Source organism: Apis laboriosa, unplaced genomic scaffold (genome assembly GCF_014066325.1).
Source record: "Apis laboriosa isolate Shangri-la unplaced genomic scaffold, ASM1406632v1 scaffold1321_cov151, whole genome shotgun sequence".
NCBI lineage: Eukaryota > Metazoa > Arthropoda > Insecta > Hymenoptera > Apidae > Apis > Apis laboriosa.
In genome coordinates, this window is record NW_025221248.1 from 418,749 (window position 1) to 439,886 (window position 21,138).

General features: G+C 30.5%; 2 protein-coding genes across 15 annotated transcripts in view; both read right to left on the minus strand.

Annotated features, from left to right (window-relative positions):
- LOC122720695 (serine/threonine-protein kinase MARK2-like) overlaps positions 1-19,113 on the minus strand; it is a 54,099-nt gene extending 34,986 nt beyond the window's left edge. For 2 of the 14 annotated variants that reach the window (XM_043947541.1, XM_043947538.1), the window contains exon 1: positions 14,090-14,222. Coding sequence is in view for 12 of the 14 variants with exons in the window: in XM_043947549.1 (XP_043803484.1) it covers positions 238-642 (405 nt within the window). In the remaining 2 variants the exon portion in view is untranslated. Of the gene's footprint in view, positions 1-237; positions 897-2,390; positions 2,688-4,110; positions 4,735-5,220; positions 5,532-14,089; positions 14,233-14,483; positions 14,502-17,637; positions 17,782-18,820; positions 18,949-18,991 lie in introns of those variants that run through there. The other 12 variants (XM_043947549.1, XM_043947555.1, XM_043947559.1 and 9 more) reach the window with 12 other exon arrangements.
- A 192-nt stretch (positions 19,114-19,305) lies between these two features.
- LOC122720698 (ADP-ribose glycohydrolase MACROD2-like) lies at positions 19,306-20,999 on the minus strand. Its single transcript, XM_043947562.1, has 7 exons — positions 20,828-20,999; positions 20,691-20,758; positions 20,494-20,620; positions 20,044-20,301; positions 19,830-19,946; positions 19,564-19,772; positions 19,306-19,494 (listed from the first exon to the last, which is right to left on the minus strand). Exons 1-7 carry the CDS (start codon positions 20,982-20,984, stop codon positions 19,408-19,410), a joined length of 1,023 nt encoding a protein of 340 aa, XP_043803497.1. The 5' UTR covers positions 20,985-20,999; the 3' UTR covers positions 19,306-19,407.
- Between the last annotated feature and the right edge of the window lie 139 nt (positions 21,000-21,138).

Here is a 21,138-nt window from a genome sequence, read left to right on the forward strand (position 1 = left end):
ATTCATTCGATTCGCGAGAAACATATATATTTATATCTTATATGTTTATATACATATATATATAATGTAATGTGTATATTACATATACTGACATATATATATATATGTATGTGTATATATATCCTGATGAGACCAAATTTTATAACAAAGATTTGAAATATTGTTCGCGCAGCTGATGCTCGCGTGAGACTCAAGGTCTAGGGGGAAGGATTTTTCCGTGAGACGACGTTCTCTTACCTGAAATTTGACGCGCAGCCTGGAATGTCGCCTACCGTAGCTGTTTCTGCTCGAATGTTGCTCGAAAGATGTTGGGAGGGGAGGCTGAGATCTTCTCGCGGTTGGATCGTTCACATTATTCGTCTTGTTCCTCACGATGGCCAGGTTATTTACATTTTGATTTCCGTTTGTCGTTTGCATGATCATAGAGGTGTTCGAGGATGGCGTGTCTCGATGACTTTTCGTTCGACGAAGCAAACGGCGCACAGTATTTTTTACAGTCGCGGCCAAATGTGTACCACCACCGCCACCACCGCCGCCACCACCACGTTCACCGGTTTCGTTCATCACTTTGTATTCGACCATTTTTGCTCTGGTTATAGATGCAGGTACCACTTTATGGCTACCCGTCTCCGTTACAAACATCCCAACAATGTCCACTTGCTGCAATATTACTCACTTTTTTTCTCTCAATTTTTCTTTACAACGAATGCTTGCTTCACTTTTTTTAGTTAATTCCACTGGATTTCGTCGTCTGGCTTGCCTCCTTTTCCTTGACGCACTCGGCATAAAAATTCATGTGCTTCTCACACGCTTGCGTTGTTCGGTTTGTCGGCAGAAACACCAGTCAACTGATAAACACAAGATGTTTTCCCACTTGTTTTTGATTATGTGCATATCTAAATGATACACCAATTAAATGGAAAGATTTTTTAATTTTTTTTAAATTTTTTAATTTCTTTTCCATCGAATCATCGCAGAAATGTGATAAATCGGCCAAATTATTGCATATATCACCGTTTCAATTTTTGTCTTAACAAAAAATCGATAAAAAAATTGCGTTCGTTAAACTTCTTTCATAAGGAGCGATAATTTTGAGAGGCGGCAATATTTTTATGAGAAAAGAGGAGGATTGATAGTAAATTTGCCGATAGCAACGCGATAACTAATATATAATACGATATGGTTTATATCAATAACCCATAATTGTCAAAAATGAATGTCGATGAAACGAATATGATTTTAAATAAAAATGCAAGGAATGTCAGAAGATTAAAGATTCGTTTTGAAGTTAATCTTTCAAATGCGATTGATCAAATTAAGAAAAAACGATCAACAATATATTGTGATCGCGATACTTGAATGGAATCTTTTTTAGATTCTATTCTTTGACGATTGTAAAAAACCATTTACACGTTTCAAGTTCTCTCATTGTTGGATATATCCTTGAGTATCCGCTAAATACGTGCGCAAATGAATACTTGAATACATGATTTGAAATTTTAGAAATTTTCCAGATTTAAAGACTGTTGATAAGCACTATTTTAAATACACATATTACAGATTTAGATCTTGAGTTAAGTTTTAGAAATTTGAAATAAATAAAAAACTATTCCTCTAGATTTTATAAACTGAATAAAAATGAAAAATTATCATATTTCAAATGATACGTAAATGTTGTTAATATAATTTTCGCAAGATAAAGAGGGAAAAGTACGTAGTATGGTCAAGACCCCGTGTTTTTCTTCGATTGTACCGCATCAGAGATAACGACAGGAAATTTTTATAAAAGCGATAATAGTTGAATCGGCGAAAAAGACAGAGACAAACGCATCATTTCTCGCTTTATAAGAAAACAAGAAGAACGATTGATGACGTTAAACTTAAAAAATGTTTGATAATCTGACAAATTGGCTTTGCCTTCAACCTATTACTTAAATCATTCTATCATAAATTACGTAATTTATTTGATCACGAATTCTTCTTTGAAATAGAAATTATATTGAGAAAATAAATTTTCTCAGTTCAGAATTTATTGAATCTAACGATAAATAAATAAGTACTTATCGTCGATTCGAATCATATACAAAGTACATATATTAAACAGATTATTATATCATAAATTAACAATAATCTATTAATATTTAATTAATATATTATTATTATATACATTATATAATAATGTATGTATTATATATATATATATTATATTTTTATATATTTATAAAATATATATATAAAAGGAAAAAAATTGTGAAATGAGATAATGAAGCTTTAATAACCTTCGTTATTCATTACTTAATATGCTTCGTTAGTTTCACATTTTTTTGGATATTCATAAAGGTAATTTCATATTCAATTTCGATTCAATAGAATATCAGTTTATAGCTTACAAAAATTTAGCTTCTTTAGGTCGGTATGTTTCAGTGAAAAATCGTAGGTAACCACAGATCGGTTGACGAATATATTTTCACTCATATATTTTCTTGTTATATTTATTACTTATTTTCGATAATCGAGCTAATCAAATTTTGAATCACTTGCTAATTTTTTTCATTTTCATTATTTTTTTAAATTTCGCAAAAACGTCGTCGTATTTGAAATGATCGGTAACTTTTGCGCTGTTCACAAATACTAATGCACGAACATGGTGGAGCATACACCGTATCACGAACACACTCCGTCTTAAACTACACAACAGATTTGAGAAAGAGAAGAAACAAATAGGCAGTGGAGAGGAGAAAAGAAGAGAAAGATAGAAATGGAAGGAGAATCAGAGAGAAAGAGAACGAGAGAGCGTATACCCGACTTCCTAATGTCGTTAAGTTAAACGAATTAGGCCAGTTCTTCGATACTCGCACAAGTACGTAACCTTAGACTATATAGTCGACAAACTGAGATCGCGTTCAATTATGACACATGATTTAATTCTTTTAGTTTCTTAATATTTACCAGAAAAAACAATTTATGATTTCCACAATTAAAATACGGACAAATGTTAACAATAATGAGATTGGTCATACATTCATTTATATGACTTCCATCGATCGAAAATTATCTAAAAAATGGTAATTATCTAAAAAAGATTTTTACATTGAGTTTCATAATTTTTAAATTTATTATATAAAGAACAAGATTTTAAACAATTTTATAACTAACTATACGTATAATCAGTAGTCAAACTTATTTTTCAAAATATTTACAAAAAAAATGATTACTATGCATAGAATTTCTATAAATATACATCCGTGACAAAGTGTATATCAGCATGCGATTACTACTTATCAATTGTATATACATATATACACATCAGAGCGGTTAACATTTAAAGTACATAACAGGTGAATTAATATCATCACACTTACAATTAATATCTATCTAGAGTTTCGATTCGTAGAATGAAAAAATAATATGAAACAATTTTTAAATAAAATTGATGGATGTTATAATAGATATTAACAATAGATATTAAATATAATATCATTATTATTGTAATTATTTCGATCTAAAGATTGTTTTATATTTATATTTTATTTTATATTCGTGAATAGCTATTTTCTATGAATACTATTTATAAATATAATTATAAATAAAATTTCCGCATAATATCTAAATTCAACATCGATATCGAGATATTGAAATATTTCGAAATCCATGAGAAAGAAACTAGTTTAGAATAGAATTTTTTGACTAATTCATATCGTTATTTACATATTGCTGCTTGTCGCCACGAGTTGTTATATTAACAGTTGATAACAGTTGTCTGTTGATGCACGTGTCATGAAGTATATCTATCGAAAATATAATAATAGTAACTTTTTTTTGCAAATATCTCAGGATTAAAATCGAATAGCGGTTATATGTATGAAAAATTTGTTCAAAATCTTACTTTTTAATAATAGTTATTTATTTATTCAGAATTAAAATAATTCTTCAGAATTTAAAATAATTTTTTGTTGTTATAATTTCTAAAATTTAATTCAAAATTTAAATCTGTAATATGCATCATATATTTAAAACATTGATTATTAGTAATTTTCAGATTTTGAGAAAAAAAAATATATTATGAATAAATAAAGTAATAAATATGTTCTTTTTTAATCATTCACTTACATGTGTGATTTCAAAATGTGAAATTTTGATTCATAGAGATTCGTGGATCACAGTTTAAGAAATGTTATTTTATATTTCAAAATCATTGAAATCGATATTCGCTTCTCATGATATTATTTAAATTATCTTTTTTCTACATAATTACTATAATCACTATCAAACTGTGTAAACATTTGCATTTGATTGAACAAAAGATCGATTCGATTAGATTCCGTGTCTAAAAATTTAAAGATTTAATTTTGAAAACAAAATCAAGATTAAGAAACGATCAAGGAAAAAGCTGACGAATGATTATAATCGAATTTGTTATAATATCGGCGAAACATAAGACGATAGTAACATGCATTGACAAATCCAACAGTCATGTAATATCATCAATCGTTATATACTCGTGTCACGCATCTCTTCGCTGTTCTTCGTTCACGATTCGTAATGTTTTGATTAATGAGCCTATCGGTTGGTAAGTGAATCATAAAAGATTTGTTTTACGAACGACGAAACGAACACCTGATTGCATTTATAATATTTACAAACATTATCGAAGTCTAAGTAAGAAAATAACAATTCGATATTTTTAATTTTAATTTCGATTTTTTTGAGAATGGGAAATTTTTTTTATTTATTGTGTTAAATATCTCTATCATCTAAGGATGTGATGTATAATATATGTGATGTATAAATATATATACATATTTTAAATTTTAATTTATCATTCTATCGCATATAATTTATATATATATATATATAATTGATTTAAAAATTAAAATTTTTATTCGTAAAAATTGCAATTATCTGCTTGTGATTGTTAAGTGTTTGATTTTGAATATTAAAAATTTGTGCAATAAACAATGATTTCAAATGCTTTGTTTACACCTTCGCTTTCTATACGTGATTGGGAATGATATAGAATGGATTGGAATGAAGTGGAACGGAATGGAATGAAACGAAATTGAACGTAACAGAACGGAACGGAACGGAACGGAATGAAATGGAATGGAATGAAATAAAAAAAAAGAAACAAGGTATATATTGTGTAAGTATATAAGTATATAAGTAAAGTAAGATTTTTCTTTAAGCACAGGAATGGATAATTTTCACATTAACACTCACATCACAAATTGTGATTCAAATCGCACATTCGATTGTAGAAAATAAAATAAACGGTAAAAATTAAAATGAAATAAAAATTCAAAGCGTCGCATCACATGGTTTTTCACTGTATTTGTCGTATTTCCGTTGAACGATATTACGCGGAAAAATAAAATAGTGATTCGCATCAAGCAAACCAGGATTGACGAAATTAGCGAGCGAATCGTGTACGAATGTGTTGCTTGACTGCGAGTCTCCTGCTAACTGAGCGTAGAACGGCCGTGACGGAGACACGCGAGCTCTGCTCGAGTCGAGCTCTTTCGTTACTGGATCTTACACCGTCGACATGTTCTCTCCTTCTCTTTCTTCCTCACTATCCTTCTAATACGCATATGCTCCCTCCACCTCTTTTTCTTTCTTTTATATGTTAAGCTGTGTGTGCACGAATACTAACGCAATGCACAAGTCACCGCTATTTTACCGAAGAATATTCATACAATAGCTTATTTTTTTCCAATAATTTTTCAATTGGATTTATACATCAAATACAACATTCCGATAAGTTTTTCATGAAGTAGCATAGTAAAGTACCAAGTGATCAATTCGCGATCGATTTTAATACTTATTAATAGGTGAAAAAAATATCAATCGTGCAAGCTAGTCACTATTAAATAATTATCGATAAGTGTGTTTACGACTTCAACAACGATCAACTTCTTTTATATATCCATTTACTCTAGTCACGTATAGCATCATTGTACGTGCATGCATTTCTGCGTGCACTGGATGCCATCATAGATAGAATAGAAATTAAACAGACAATACCACGCCTAGATACATTCGTTGTGCAACAAGTACATTTTAAGCGAACGAAAAGGAGGGAAGGAAGGAGGAAGATTGTGACGAAAGGAAAGACATAATATACGGGATATAGAAAGTTGTAGATCCATTATATTAATTGACTTTGGGATATATAAAATATACGAAACGAGCCTCCCGAGGCTATGCTCACGGAAAAAAATTGAATGTCAAGGTTAACTGATTTGACCTTTATGTATTAACTTTTATGTATTTTCTTAATTCTTTACCTCATTTCTTACTCGAGATTTTTTTTGGATTTTTTTTCCGATAAAAAAAGATATTTAATGATTTTTTCACTTTATTATAATACACATATAATATATAAATTAATTTTTTTTTCTTATATATATTCTTATATAAATAAAACAGGGTAATCAACCGCGCAATCACATTGTGAAGAATTCAATATAGAACTACTACAAGTGGAAAGTTTGGGATAATGCGTTTAATGCTCGAAAAGTTTCCAAAGACTACGAACAGAGATATCTTATTCTTGATGTACATATGTATTAGAAAGCGAATCCTATGCAGCTAGCCATAAGATCCTGATGGATCGTAAAAGCGAATGAGAAAATAATTATCGATTCTCGAATCAACTTCGCATCCTTGACACGATCCACTTGTATGCGTATATATACATTAGATATCGACCTACTTAATCGTCAGTTTACTGATTTTTTTACATAAACTTAAAATATGAGAGAAATAATCTTATTTTCGTCTCTTAATTTATATATCAAAATATAATATATAATAATATTTATATAATATATTTTGTGTAAACTCGATAAAAAAAAAGTTTTTTGAAAGAATCAACTGTGATCAATTGCATTCCTATGTCATGTTTCGCTCGTTATGGCATTCTTAAGTCGGACACTTTTACTATGTGTGTTCTTTTCTGACTCACATACAACTGATTACACCGACAACATACCGATTAAATCAACTTTTTTCCTCGAAGTTTTACAAGCCACGGTCATTCTAACAAGTGACGCAACAATCGTTATAGCGGTAAAAAAGAACCGCGTAACTAACTTCGTTAGTTAATGTCATTTTTTTCTGAAAAATCTATATAGATATCCTTTATCATTATTTTCAAAGAGACAGAATGTTGATTAAACTATCAATCAAATGCAAAAGTAACTTTTTAGTGCAAAGAATAGAAGGGTCTTTTTAGGTAGAGACCTTTGCTTACATTTTGTTAAAGATTAACAATTTTAGGAACTTCATACGATACTGATGTTATTATTCTGAACACACGTGTTATATGTATTTAACCTTCGATTTATCGATTCTCCAAACCTGTATAATCAATGCGAAATGGGTGAAGCACACCCTTGGCATTGTATTAAGCATGGAAGAGGTCTCGAAAGGACTACACGATAAGAAACGCATTAGAATGTCAGATAAAGGAAAGAATAGATTAAGATTGATGGATAACAACTATATATACAAGTATTATAATCGAGATTAACTATAGGAGAAAACTTATAAGTTCTTTTTTCTCAGAAAGCAAACAATGAATGACAATTTCCAATTGTTTAAATAAAATGATAAAAACGATATTTTATTCTTTCATTTCTTCAAAAAAATTAGCATGCATGCATAAATATGTATATGTATATATTTACATATATTAATCTTAATATTAAGAAACAAATTGTATATCTAATATTTTCAAGGAGATAACGTTTCAAAATTTTTTATCTAGTTCTCTTGTTCTATATTGCTTCTATAATTTATTATAGAATATTTTAATAATTTATTATATATTTGTAAACAATAAATGTATATTGTAAATAACTAAATAATAAAATAAAATATTGTAAAACACTAAATCAATTTTTTTTTCTATTTCAAAAACTTTTATGAATAATAGTGAATAATACTTCATAGATGAAATTCATTATAGATGCATAAGGATAATATGTATACGATTGAATTCGAATCTATGGAGAAGTTTTTAATTTAACTATTTAATTATTATACCATTTTTAATTTAAACTATAAATTACGTTTTACATATCAAGAATAAAGATAAAGTTGTAAAACTATATTTCAATGATTTTCAAATATTATAGAAAACAAAATTCCAAAATAACTTTTTCCTATACATATAACCGTTTTTGGTTTTCGAAATAATTATAAAAAAAGATTGTTATATATAAAATTTTACTTATATATATATAAATCAACGGGCGATTGCTACTTATCAATTGTTTAAATAAATATTTGCGGCGTATCCAGAAAATAACGAGTTAATATCACTACATTTAGCAATCGATACAATGTTGAAAAATAAAACAATTTTTAACTATATTAATTAATTTTTACTTATAACCGAAATTATAGTAATGTTATAACAATAAATATTAAATATTAATATCACTATTATCATTTTATCATTATCATTTCGATCGTTTTAAGATTGTTTATATTTTATTTTCACATTTTTTTTTCGCAGGTTGAAAAATAAATATTAACAACAATGTGAGAATGTTCATATATCTTTGATATAAATTGGGGTTAATATAATTCAAATATATCACAATTCATGAAGAAATAATTTTTTGATTAATTCATTGTTGTATGTATAATTCATTATTGTATGTATTAGTTATCTGTTAGTGTGATGTATTTATATTAACAAAAAATAAGTGACGGTTGCATATTTATGGTTGTTGTCATGGACGCATACATATAAATAAAATTCTAATAATAATAGTATTATATAATATTATATAATATAATATAATATATGTTATTAAATAATAATAATAGTATTATAATGTAATAATAGTATTTTTTTTTTCAAATATTTTTAAAACCCATTATCAGTTATATATATAGAAAAAAGTTAATTTCTATAATATATTAATTTCTATATTTAGTAATTATCATAATCAAAGAGGAATTAGCTTTTCTGTAATTTCATTAAAATGTGATTTGCGGAGAAGGAAAAAGGAAAAAAATTTATAATGGAAAACAATGACGAATATATTTGTTTGCCATCAAAAATTAGTAAAGATCAAGCTCAAGAGAATGGATACAAAAAACATGCATAGTCGTACTAAGTTAATTGCTTGACGTTGCTTTTGTTTCCTCTTCGATATTCGATTAATCTGCAAAAAAAATATGAAGCCTTGCCACTGTTACTCGCGATGCTTCAAGTGACACGAAATCGCATACAAACTATTTTCGAAGGTATTGTTCGTAGCTTTTGAGAAATCAACGATAAGCTTGATCGAGAAAAAAACGCTCTTCTAGCATGATAATGCGGTGGAGGTAAAATTTTTATTTTCAAAAGGAAACATGTTTCAATTCAGATTTCCTTTAAATTTTAGTTCATCGATAAAATTTTTTTTTCTTCATTTTTCCATCAATTTTTATTTTAATTTAATTTTCTTTTAATTTTTTATTTTTTTATATATATCTATTGGAATTTATCTAAATGTACATATATATTTTTTTTCATGTATTCAATGTATTAAAAATGTTACGTGTCAAAAAATGATACAAAATATATATTCAAAAAATTGCCAGATTTTTGTTACAAATTGTTTATTTCAAAGCTTAAAATTTTTTTTGCAATTACATATAATATAATATAATGTCCAAAACTTTTTTTTAATTTATGAATTTATAAATATAAATATTTTATATTTTTATTAATCAATTTCGAAATCATTTTATTTTTTTTAATTTATTTTCTTTCATAAGTTGAAACATTTCTTTTAATATTTTATATTTTATATTTTAAGAAAAAAATCAATTAAAAGTCACCAATCTGATAAATATAACGTCTGTTATATTATAAACATGAATTTGTTAAAAATTTTTTTAATTTGAAAAAATTTTTAAATTTTATTAAAATGATTCCTAAAATCGATTTGTAAAAATGTGTTTGTAAATTGGAAACAACGCTTCCAATACTATATCGTAATTGGAGAAAGTATGTTTTGTGATTCATCGTACATTCTTTATGTCTTGAAATAAACAATTTATGGCAAAAATCTTCGAACATATATTATTATTACTACTACTACTATTATCATCATCGTCGTCATCATCATTAAATGTAAGGATAGAAAAGAAATATTTTTCTTTTTTTCTTCTCAAACAAAAACGATTTAATATGTATATGTATATGTATATATATACATACATACATATATATATATATATATATATATATATATATATACTTATAATATTCAATAAATCAAACTCAAAATTATATTTCGAATTCGGTTAAATTTTTTTCAACAACTATATATATACATATACAAAGTATTGATAATCGTGTTATATCTTTGAAATATTATAGAGAAGCAAATACATTAACAAAATGTCAATTAAAGTCAGAATAGAGCACAATAATAATAAAACGAAAACAGAGTGAATCATTTCATTTTTAATACAATTTTCGATTATTTATAACTTAATAAATAAATCTTAATCAATATTTTTTCATATCAAGTTTTGTATTTATTTCAGTTTTTAAAATTAGTTCTCATAATGTGCCACGAATAATTTTGAATGTAATTTTCTTTTCTTTTAGAATTAATTTTCAGAATTTAAATTTTCGTTCTTTGTAATTTTGTAAGTATGTATTAATATTAATATAAAATTTTATTTTATGAAATATATATGAATTCCTGAAATGTAACGCTGTGTCAATCATTTAAGTTTATTGTAAAAAGAAAAATATAACAAAACTGCGTATCGTGAATCAATCAACAACGAAGATTTCGTTATGAAATGTTCACTGATATACATATATTGCGTTGCTATACACTGTTTGGTGATCGTTCCGCAGTTATTCACCATCCGTAGGTGGAAATCGACATGAAAACAATTGACTCGATTCGAGATGGAGGAATGTAAAAGAATTGTGTATGAGTGGGGACAATAGATTCTCAATGAACGGTTGCACTGCCATTTATGGCGATCGCTGTCGTTCTTGACCAGCTAGCAGCTGTTTCATACTGTTTTATAGCTGTATCGAAGAAGATTCGCGTTCACAAATCGAATCGTGAAATTATAAATTATTTGATATACGAATAAAAATTAATAAAAACAGTAACTATTTATATATATTTAATGAATAATATTATTTATCCCTATATATTTTTCAAAACTATAATGGATTCGAAATGAAATACTTTATATTATGGATATTATAAGTTCATTCGATACAATGAAGTTAAGAAATCTCATCGAGTACCCTTTTGTATCGTTTTCTTTCTCTCTTCTCCCGTTACATGAATTCGTGCAGAAAGGTAACGATCGCCATCTGGCGTTAGTTTTGCCAAGTGAATTTGAAACTCTATCGGTGCACTGTCTAGCTAGTAACCGTTCTCGTTTCATTTGTGTCTTTTAATTGTGCTATATTTGAAGAGTTAGTTTGAGAAGATTATACTGCAAAGAAAGCTGGAAAGATAACGCAGAAAACTAGAAACAAAAAATTGTCTGTGACGAATTGGTGAAGCGATGAAAAATAAATGAGCTTTGTGACAAATTCAAACATTCTAATTCAATGTAAGTGTTTATACAATTAATGTGATTCAATGTAAATATTATTAAAAATATAATGAAATAGTGAGGAGAAAGGCAGCATACAATAGCTGTGCAGTTAAAAACAAAAATGTTTGTGTCTGCTAGCAATGATGGATTGATCTGTGAGTTCGAAGATAGAGCAATCAGGACAATACTTGAATTGAGGATAAATCTCTGTTTGACCATAAAAATATTGTACCGTAGTTCACGATTCTCTTCTCTAATCACTTCTCTCACTGTGCCGCTTTCTTCGATCTTCTCTGTTTCATTATAATCAGACTTTTCGACAACGCTTGCTTGCATATGGGAAAAACAGATATTTTTTCGAAAAAACAAAAAAAAAATTTAGACTATAAACGATAAAAGATTAAAATGGAGACAAACCAAATCTCAATGACAAAATTAGTTATAAAAAAAATTGAATAATAATTTTTCTTTGCAAAAGGGAAAAAGGATCTATATGTATGGTTCGCTATATGCATCATAGTCTGCGACAAATTGGCGAAATGCCGTGAACTAGATTCATGCTTAACGAATAATTATAAACGAATTCGTTTAAGATAGTGGCTAAACTTAGGCATCAGCTAGCGAGCACAAAGTTCGCGGTCAATCGAATTCAAGCAATTCAAGGTGAACCGATAACCCCGACATCAAGAACGAGGGCGTGTTAGTAATATATTTTCTTACCAACAAATCCACAGGTAATTATTTTCTATTCGCAATATTATATACATTTGATATTATTATTCCTTATAATCAATTCGTTCGATTATACGAATTATATATTAGATTGATCGTATTATGATATTTCGAGAATAGGAACAATTGGATCTTTTAGATCGTTTCTTCAATTAGTGTTTCATTTCTTATTACATGGCATTCCCAGCTGATATTCAGCTCAACGAACAATTATCAACGCCAATGAATAAGCGTGTCGACGAAAAGAGAGCAATTCTCGATTAGATGAAAAAGGAAAGATGAAAAGAAAGTAAGAAGGAGGAACGTCGCGCGAGTCGACTGGTATACTACACACGCGATCTTTGTAAACGAATCAGCGCCCATACAATTCTGCTCAACGTACTATCCGATTCTCGCAACAATTCGACCGAATATATAATGCGAAACATTCTCGTCGAAACACCGTAAAAATAAGTTTTATCAATTTGACGATTTTTCTTCTATCTCTCTTTTTCTCTTGTCCTCTTTCAAAGGAAAAGGCATGTTATGTAAACTAATAAATAAAATTTTCTAATCAAAAATATATATATATAAGATGATAGCTTGAGATGATACTCTCTTGAAAATTGCTAATTTAATATTTCAATATGATGCAATACATTTCTGATTAACCAAACTTTCTTTTTGATAATCATCTAATGAATAATTGGAAAGAAAAAATGAAAAAATCTATATAATAATAATAATATTGATACTAGCCGAGTATACATTCTTATATAGTTGGGAAAAATATAAAAATTTTCCAATTATCAAAACATCGAATATTCGATGTACGTTCAACTATTTAATCAAATAATAAATAAATTATATTATCGAATATGTACAATTATTATGACGAAGTGAATATAAACGATATCAATTCAACTTATTCAAGTTTTATTAGATTATATGACGCATATGATATGAAAACTGGCAAGATGCAATTGATTCAAAAAATAAACTCGGCCACCGACCGACCACATTACCGAGAGAAAATTCGAAAGCAACCAATCGTGGAAACCTGTTCAGCCGAGTCATCGGGTATTGCACGATATCTCGATGCGCGAAACAGAATCCGACCTATTCGACCGAGTAAAAATCAAGTATTCGAGTAACGTTTGCAATTTCCGATTGAGTACAACATCAATTTCACGAATTCAATCGTAAGCGCGAAATATGTTTTCCTTCTTTTCTTACAATCAGACTCTAGATATTTTTTTTTATCGATAAATATTACGTTAGTACTCTGCGGTACCCCGAACCGTTAATCAAACATGTCACGAAGCACCCTTGAATTACGCATCCGTCACAATAGAGCAACATAATCAAATACACACGATTACGTTCAGATCGTTACACTAACGGTAAACTAATCTTATTTTGATTCAATTTTTATTTTTAAACGATCATATCTTTCTTTTTTTTCTTCTATTATTTTCTAATCGCAACTTCGATGCTTCAAACAAAATAATTTTGTTTTGCGGGCACCGCAAATGCAAATCTTTTTCTGAACGTAATCGTTCAACCTTCAACCATACCCTTAACACTTTTGCGTGACAAGGCACATTATCGATCGACGAAATAGCGATCGTGTTCTTTCTTCTATTGTAGTTCGAAATGGAACGCACACGAGATACAAAATTGCGCATTCGTAACATTTTTAAAAACACGATGAGCCATTTCATCTTCGAGAGAACAGTTACGATTACATGAGCTTAATGGATTTCGTTTTCCCATAAATTTTCGTACTTACTTTGGAGTTTGTGACGTGGTCGGCCGGCACTGATTCTGGAACAGTTTGCAAAGTGCTCCGCATACTAGCGGACATTGTAGGCCAGCCAGTTTTACTGCCTCAAACCCTCCAACGCTTCGACGATGCACCCTCTCCCCTTACGCCTGAAACAGAATATTCACGCACTTGATTAAAATCTTTTTTTTTTTCGAAAGATAAATTCGAAATGCTTCAATAACTTGCGAAAATGTATCTCCTTTTTTTGAAAAATGAGTAAAAGTACAGTTATTTTCGCAACGATTGACAGTACGGACTGACATGAGCGATAACATTGCGCATCTGGCTCATAGACGATCATTAGACTGCTCTATAATAGTAACTCGGTCGACCAAGCGCGGTCGCGATTCTAACGCACCTTCTCCGTTGCGGTGCGTGCATCTTCACCGTGAATCCATGACGCGTGAATGGTATGCAGTCCGGCAAACAAATACAAAAATCTTTTCGTCCCATTGAAAACGTAACGCTTAACGTCGACAATAATAGTGATCGTAACATATAGCTAAAAAATGTTCTTCTCGACTTGTTTCACTACAATTACGTTTCAGTCTATCAGTTACGCATCAATTTTGCATAAACATTGTTTTATATTGATCTTCGGAGTGGGATATGAATTTGATATTTTGTGATCTAACACGAATGAGGACACGGACGCTGTTGCATTAAATCACCTATAGAAATGGACATATATACAGGTAGGCGAAAGTGAATTATACCTTGTTTCTAGTAACATCTGGCCAATTTCGTCTTTCGCTTTTCTAATTCATAGCAAAAGTTTATTATCGCATATAGTCTCGTGTAATCAGAGCGAATAAGATAAAATACAAAATCGGAAAATATAAAAATCGCGTGTGTCGCGTGTAAATGCATCGAGTCAGGGAAAGCGACGTTTTAAACGGTAAAGAGAAAACATACATTCGCTGCGCTTTTGCACCTATTTCGAATAAACAATACTATGCACGAATCGTTTAATCACACAATTCATGTTTTTTGAAAGAAAAAAAAAACATACTGACATTATTCGATTTCTAAGAAAAGACGAAAGAAGTAATAAATGTCTCAATTTCAATGCGCATTTATTCAAATGCTCTAATATAAATTCTTCGAGTAGAATAAAATTGGCAAAAGTTGTTCCTCAGCACCAAGATTATTAATTCATTTAAAGCATTATCTTTGCTAATGATATAAATCAATTCGTAAAACCAATTGATCAATGTTTGGTTCGATTAAATAATCAAGAAACAAGATTATAAGAAAAGATGCTGCCTGCCTTGGAATTGATCAATGCGAGACTATGTAATTTTAACATCGCTACACACATTAAGGCACGAAACATTAAGTAAGAATATTATTATATTTTTGTTTTTAGTCAATTGCTTTATGAGATAAAAACATAGGCCAATATATTATTATAAATAGAGAAAAATAGATATTACTATAACAAAGAGAAATTTTGCTTTTTTTTTTAGAAAAAATCGGAATATTAAATTTTTTATGATTATATAATCAAGATCGTTTCAATTATACATAAGTTAAAAAATGGTTTTTATTAACAGTGAGATTCCGAATGACGATGAAACAGATGTTTTGAATATACTTTTAATATTTAGTCAACACCTGTAAGATATTTCAAATTAATAATAGAAACATTGAAAATGAGCAAATTATTTGAAGAAACTGAAAAAAACTTCAATTGGAAATTTTGCGGTGGAAAAAAAACGTGTGCATTTGTGTTGAACTATTTGAATCGGTTATAAAATATGCGCGCGATATCTGTAAATATCCATCAGGCTGTGACGGAAATCATACAATGCGTTAAACTTATTCGAAAGAATCAAAAGTTAAGAAAAAGATTGATAATCAAATTAAAATATATAGATTGTATGAAGCGTTAAGCGAAATTGGATTTTAGATTTTAACCATATAACTATAAGTCGAATCACGCACATAAAATCTGAATCGTCAAACTAGTTTGAAACTTCTTAAACCAACCGCCGCTCCCTCTATAATCGTTATACATAAACGCTTTTACTTCGAAAATTTAATTATTCTATTTCGGCTTTGTAATTTGACAAATTACGAGAAAAGTTTCTCTCTTCTTTTGTTTTGTTTTTTCATTGATTGTACCACGGATCAAAACTATTACATAAACGCATGAACCAGGGTTCCATAATGTAATCCAAGAATAAATCGTTGGCTAACGTGTAACAACTCATATCCCCCTTCTCTTTTATCTATTGCTATCCATCCCTATTTGTGGAGTAGTTTATTAAAGACAAGTTTGTATAGTTCTTTCGAATCAAGCATAACTTGTGAAATCTAGAAAAGAACAGCAAATATAAAATATGACACTAAGTCGTGTAATCTATGATGATAATAACGATGAACATATGTATTTGGCAATCGGTAATACTTAATTAATACATATACATATCATGAACACGGAAAGAAAATTGGAACACGAATAACAACAAAATGCCAAGTTTTCACATATCAAGCGTGTTTGTTTCTTACAAAACAGAGCAATCATTCAAAGAACAATGCTCGAAGTTAACGTAAACGATGAATATCTTGATAATTGTGAACATGATCGTGAAAGTACAAAGGGATTGTTAGAAATGATCAATATTTGCAATATCATTCGAACGAATTGCGTAAAGTTCTACGAGTGATGTCTAATCGAATCGATTATTATTGCTGCAATATTAACTTTTCATGCTCTTGAATCAAAATGTCAAAAAATCAATTCTTTCAAAATAAATAAATAAAATCAGAGTATAGAGGAAAAAAATTGTAACGAAAAAATAATATATTTAAAGAAAAGAAAGAGTGACAGTTTCATAGAGGATAGAAACATAGAGAAATATTATTCATGACTATTAATCGATCAATAAGATGTTATAATAGTAATTCTTTATAGATTTAAATTAAGAAAAATTTCATAACATCGAAAAATACAATTAATTTGCAGTGAAAAGAATAAAGGTTTATAGATAAAAAAAAATAAAAATATTTTAATTAGAAAAAAAAATTTGCTGATATCTATAGTCCGAAAATGATCTTGATCACACGTAAATATTGGCAAACGATATGATTGTTATATGCATTGTTTCGATGAGTGAATGTCGATCCCTCGTTTTTTACAGCCATATCGGTTTCGCGTACGTTGGTCGGTGTTGAACACTCCACAAAATATATACGCTACTTTGTTCATTGTATGTATGTATATAGCTTGGATAGTGGGGCGATACGTCAACGAGAAACGCGCTCCCCAACTAGCCTCGAGGTGTGCTCGTGACAGAGAATGAGTAAAATGTAGGGTTAGGTTGACTAGTGAGCGAAATCAACGACTATGGAAATGAATAATTGAAGAGAAATTTTTTGCGAGTTTTGATTCAAATAAAAAAAATAGCAAAAAGAAAAAATGGAAAAAAAAAACGAGCGAAATAAATTCTCGTGACATGCTTCGTAGACAATTTCTTCCATTCGAGTCTGACTTTTTCGATACTTACCATCCTTACACGAATGTACACACAAACGAGCGATCGTATATGGTCATAGTGCGCGCGAGCGCAATTACATACGGCACGGCACATAGACGCGACACACGCGCATGCATACACGCCAGTCATACGAACGAAACCCACACCCACTTGTATTGCTAGCTAGGACGCAACACGTTCTGGGATCACTAGTCCGTTAAGATACGTACACGTCGAGATGCATATACACGCGTACGAGTACGAAAGCAGCACGCGTTTATCTAAGGTAAAAGTCTCGGCGTTGAAGTTGAGGTGCTTGACGAGGACAGCGGTGGAAGCGGCGGTGGCGGTGACGGCGGCGGTGGTAGCAGCACCAGCGACAGTAGCAGCACCAGCGATTCAAGCTTCGTCTGCCACATGCAACGAGTCTCCGATCCGAAATCGGTGGCGAATACGGAAAGTACACTCGAAAAACGGTGATGATCGGATACTTCGGACGTCACACATCGGTGATTGCGTTTAAAGTTGTGAATGCGCGCGATAGCTCGCTATTTTTCTTTCTCTTCGCTTCCCATTTCTTCTTTTCTTTTCTTTTTTCCCTTGCCTTCCCTTTTTGTCCCTTCCCTTCTCTTCTCAACCCTTTTCTTCTCTTCTCTTTGCGACTATTCTATTCTTTCCTCTCTACACGACGTTCCCTCTCGTTTACTCTTTCTATTATACTGTCTTTCCTATCTATCTCTCACTCTTTCACTCTCTATCCCACTCGTGTGCACGTATACTCTTTCACTCTAGTGCCTGTTCTCTCTCTCTATTTCAATCGCTCCTTCTCTGTCGCTCTCTTTGGATGTCCGTCAGTAACCTAGAAAGCGGTAGCGGCGGCCATTCAGGATTACGGGACTCCGTCCGTACGTCCGCCTTGTCCGAGCGATCGAGTAAGAGGATACGTTACCGACATATAACCTATGTTCCGTTTCTATCACGAAATCCTAATATTTTAGTCCCGTTTTAACTGTTTGGAGCAAGCCGATGAATCTGATAATTTTCACGCCGCGAACGCGCATACGCACATATTTCGAGATTCGACGACGCGACGATATTGCTTTATTAACGACAAGATGATAAAACGCAATCCGAATGGTATTAATCGATCTTAAAATTCTAAAAACTGTCCACAGAAATGACACTGTACTCCTTGAATGCAAGCACTACTCACTAGCCGCGATCTTCGTTGAGAGAACGCACCTTCGCCACGACAGATCGGCAAGAGCACTACGAAGCTATGGGTGTGCTTCTTTTGCTAGTGTTCTCACGTTTCGATCGACGCGATAAAAACCAAAACCGAATGATCCTTTAATTGAACGGCTTCAATACAAGAGATATTTACCCATTTGTGACAGATTTTCCGTACGAGACGCACCACATTAACGACCGTCCCCCACCTATTACCACATACAGACATTACCACACTTTGATTTTTCAAGATGGCGACGTACCGTCGTCGGGTCGAAACACGATGCGGATGGACTCTAAAGTTGCAGCGCTGCGATCGCGTTAATCACCGACGCTTCGCGACAACGAACGATACGTTTACCCGCGAACTTTTGAATCACTTATACTTATAATCTTTGAAATACCGGATAACCGATTTTCCAACACGTTTGAATAGAGGAGATGTCTAGGAAAAATATATTACTTTGATATTTTTCTATGAATATTATTCGATGTGTATACTGATACAGTTTCACTCTGTTTGTTTCGAGTTTAGTCTCAAAACATGGGATACTTCTGTTAGAGAGTAATCTAATCAATAGCAAAATATTTTTGTAACAATTCTTCGTATATATCTTTGTCGGTTTTCAAAAATAGGCAAAAAATTATTCTATCCACCTGTAATTTGAAAGATATATCAATATCTTAATGTATCAATGCATATACTTTATTAATATAGAATCTTACAGCGTTTTTGTTCTCTATTAGGAACTTCTTGACTGTCAATAAAGCCACTTTAGCTGCTGGTCTTTGTGGATATCCATAAATTCCTGTTGATATACAAGGGAAAGCAATTGTGCGCAATTGATTTTCTCTAGCAACGATTAAACTGTTTTCATAACATTCCTTTAATTTTTCTGGTTTTTCCCCTTGTGGACCAACAGTATGAATCACATCTAAAATATTATACTTACATAACTAGTATTCTCTTTACTATATTAAAATATACTAACACTTTGCTGGCAACATATAACCACCGGTTATTTTAGCTTCACCGACATGACATCCACCTAAAGTAGCACATTCTTTTTTCAAATTAGGTCCAGCAGCTTTGTGTATAGCTCCATCAACTATAGAATGATTAAATATTTTTTTTACATGTTGCTCATATCTTTATTTTTAATTGTACAATTACAATTTTTAATTGTAAAAAACATTTTAATATACCTCCACCGCCGCCAAGAAGAGTCGAGTTTGCTGCATTGACGATCGCATCTATTTCAAGAGATGTGATATCTCCTTGCCATATCGAAATTTTATTAGCCATTTCTTCGTTGATCTTTTCAATTTTTTCGAGATCGGTCAAATTTATATTTGCTTTATTTTTATTCCAGTATTGGAACCATGTTGGTATTTCGTCTATCGTATTTATAATTCCCTTATAGTATTTCCTTTTTTCTTCTGGCGGCATGTTCAAGAATTTCTCTGTTTAACACAGATAATAATAATCAACGATGTTTTATGGCATTTTCCTTTTTATATATATTGTTTCATTATTTAATATAATATATATATAATATTTTGAGATGACGTAACTTATATTCAATTGCAATAAACAATCAAAACGATCAACATTTACATAACTACCAAAATAAACAAAATGATCGTATGTCTTACGTTTTTCAATTTCGAACGACATTTTTGATTGAGGTTTAACAAATGTAACAAAATTCTTTCCAATCAAGAAATTCTGAATGGTCGATCGAACTACGGCGATAACTGCAAAACGATCGGCGATGTTCGCCTGTAAATCAGAAATAATTTTCTTCTCACTACGCAATTCACTTAGCCCTTGATATTCCTTCGACCCTTACTCTGAGAGTCAACATAGTCCCCCACTCGAAAAATGCGTTAATGATTTTTTTCAACCATGAATTTGTACCTCCACAAATGAAGAATTCAGTTAAAATTTGAATTTTTTCACCTTTAAAAGGAACTCGAGCTTACTCACAGTGAAAACTATCTTGTTTTGCTCCTATCTCTGAGTTGAGATCGTGACCGATGGAAACATAGAAACGAATCGTTGTTGTTGCATTGAAACATGCATATAGACATCTGGTGGAGGATAATGCAAACAGATAAGTATTTTCGCGATGTAAATACGCCATCTGTTTCGATAATCGAATACTGTATTTAAATTTAAGTAAATAAATATGCAAAATTTAACTTTTGACATTTTGGCTTTATTCAATAAATTTTTTCTTAGTAGAATCTCTCAACTTCTAACATTACGTTATTTCAAATAAATATTACGAATATTAT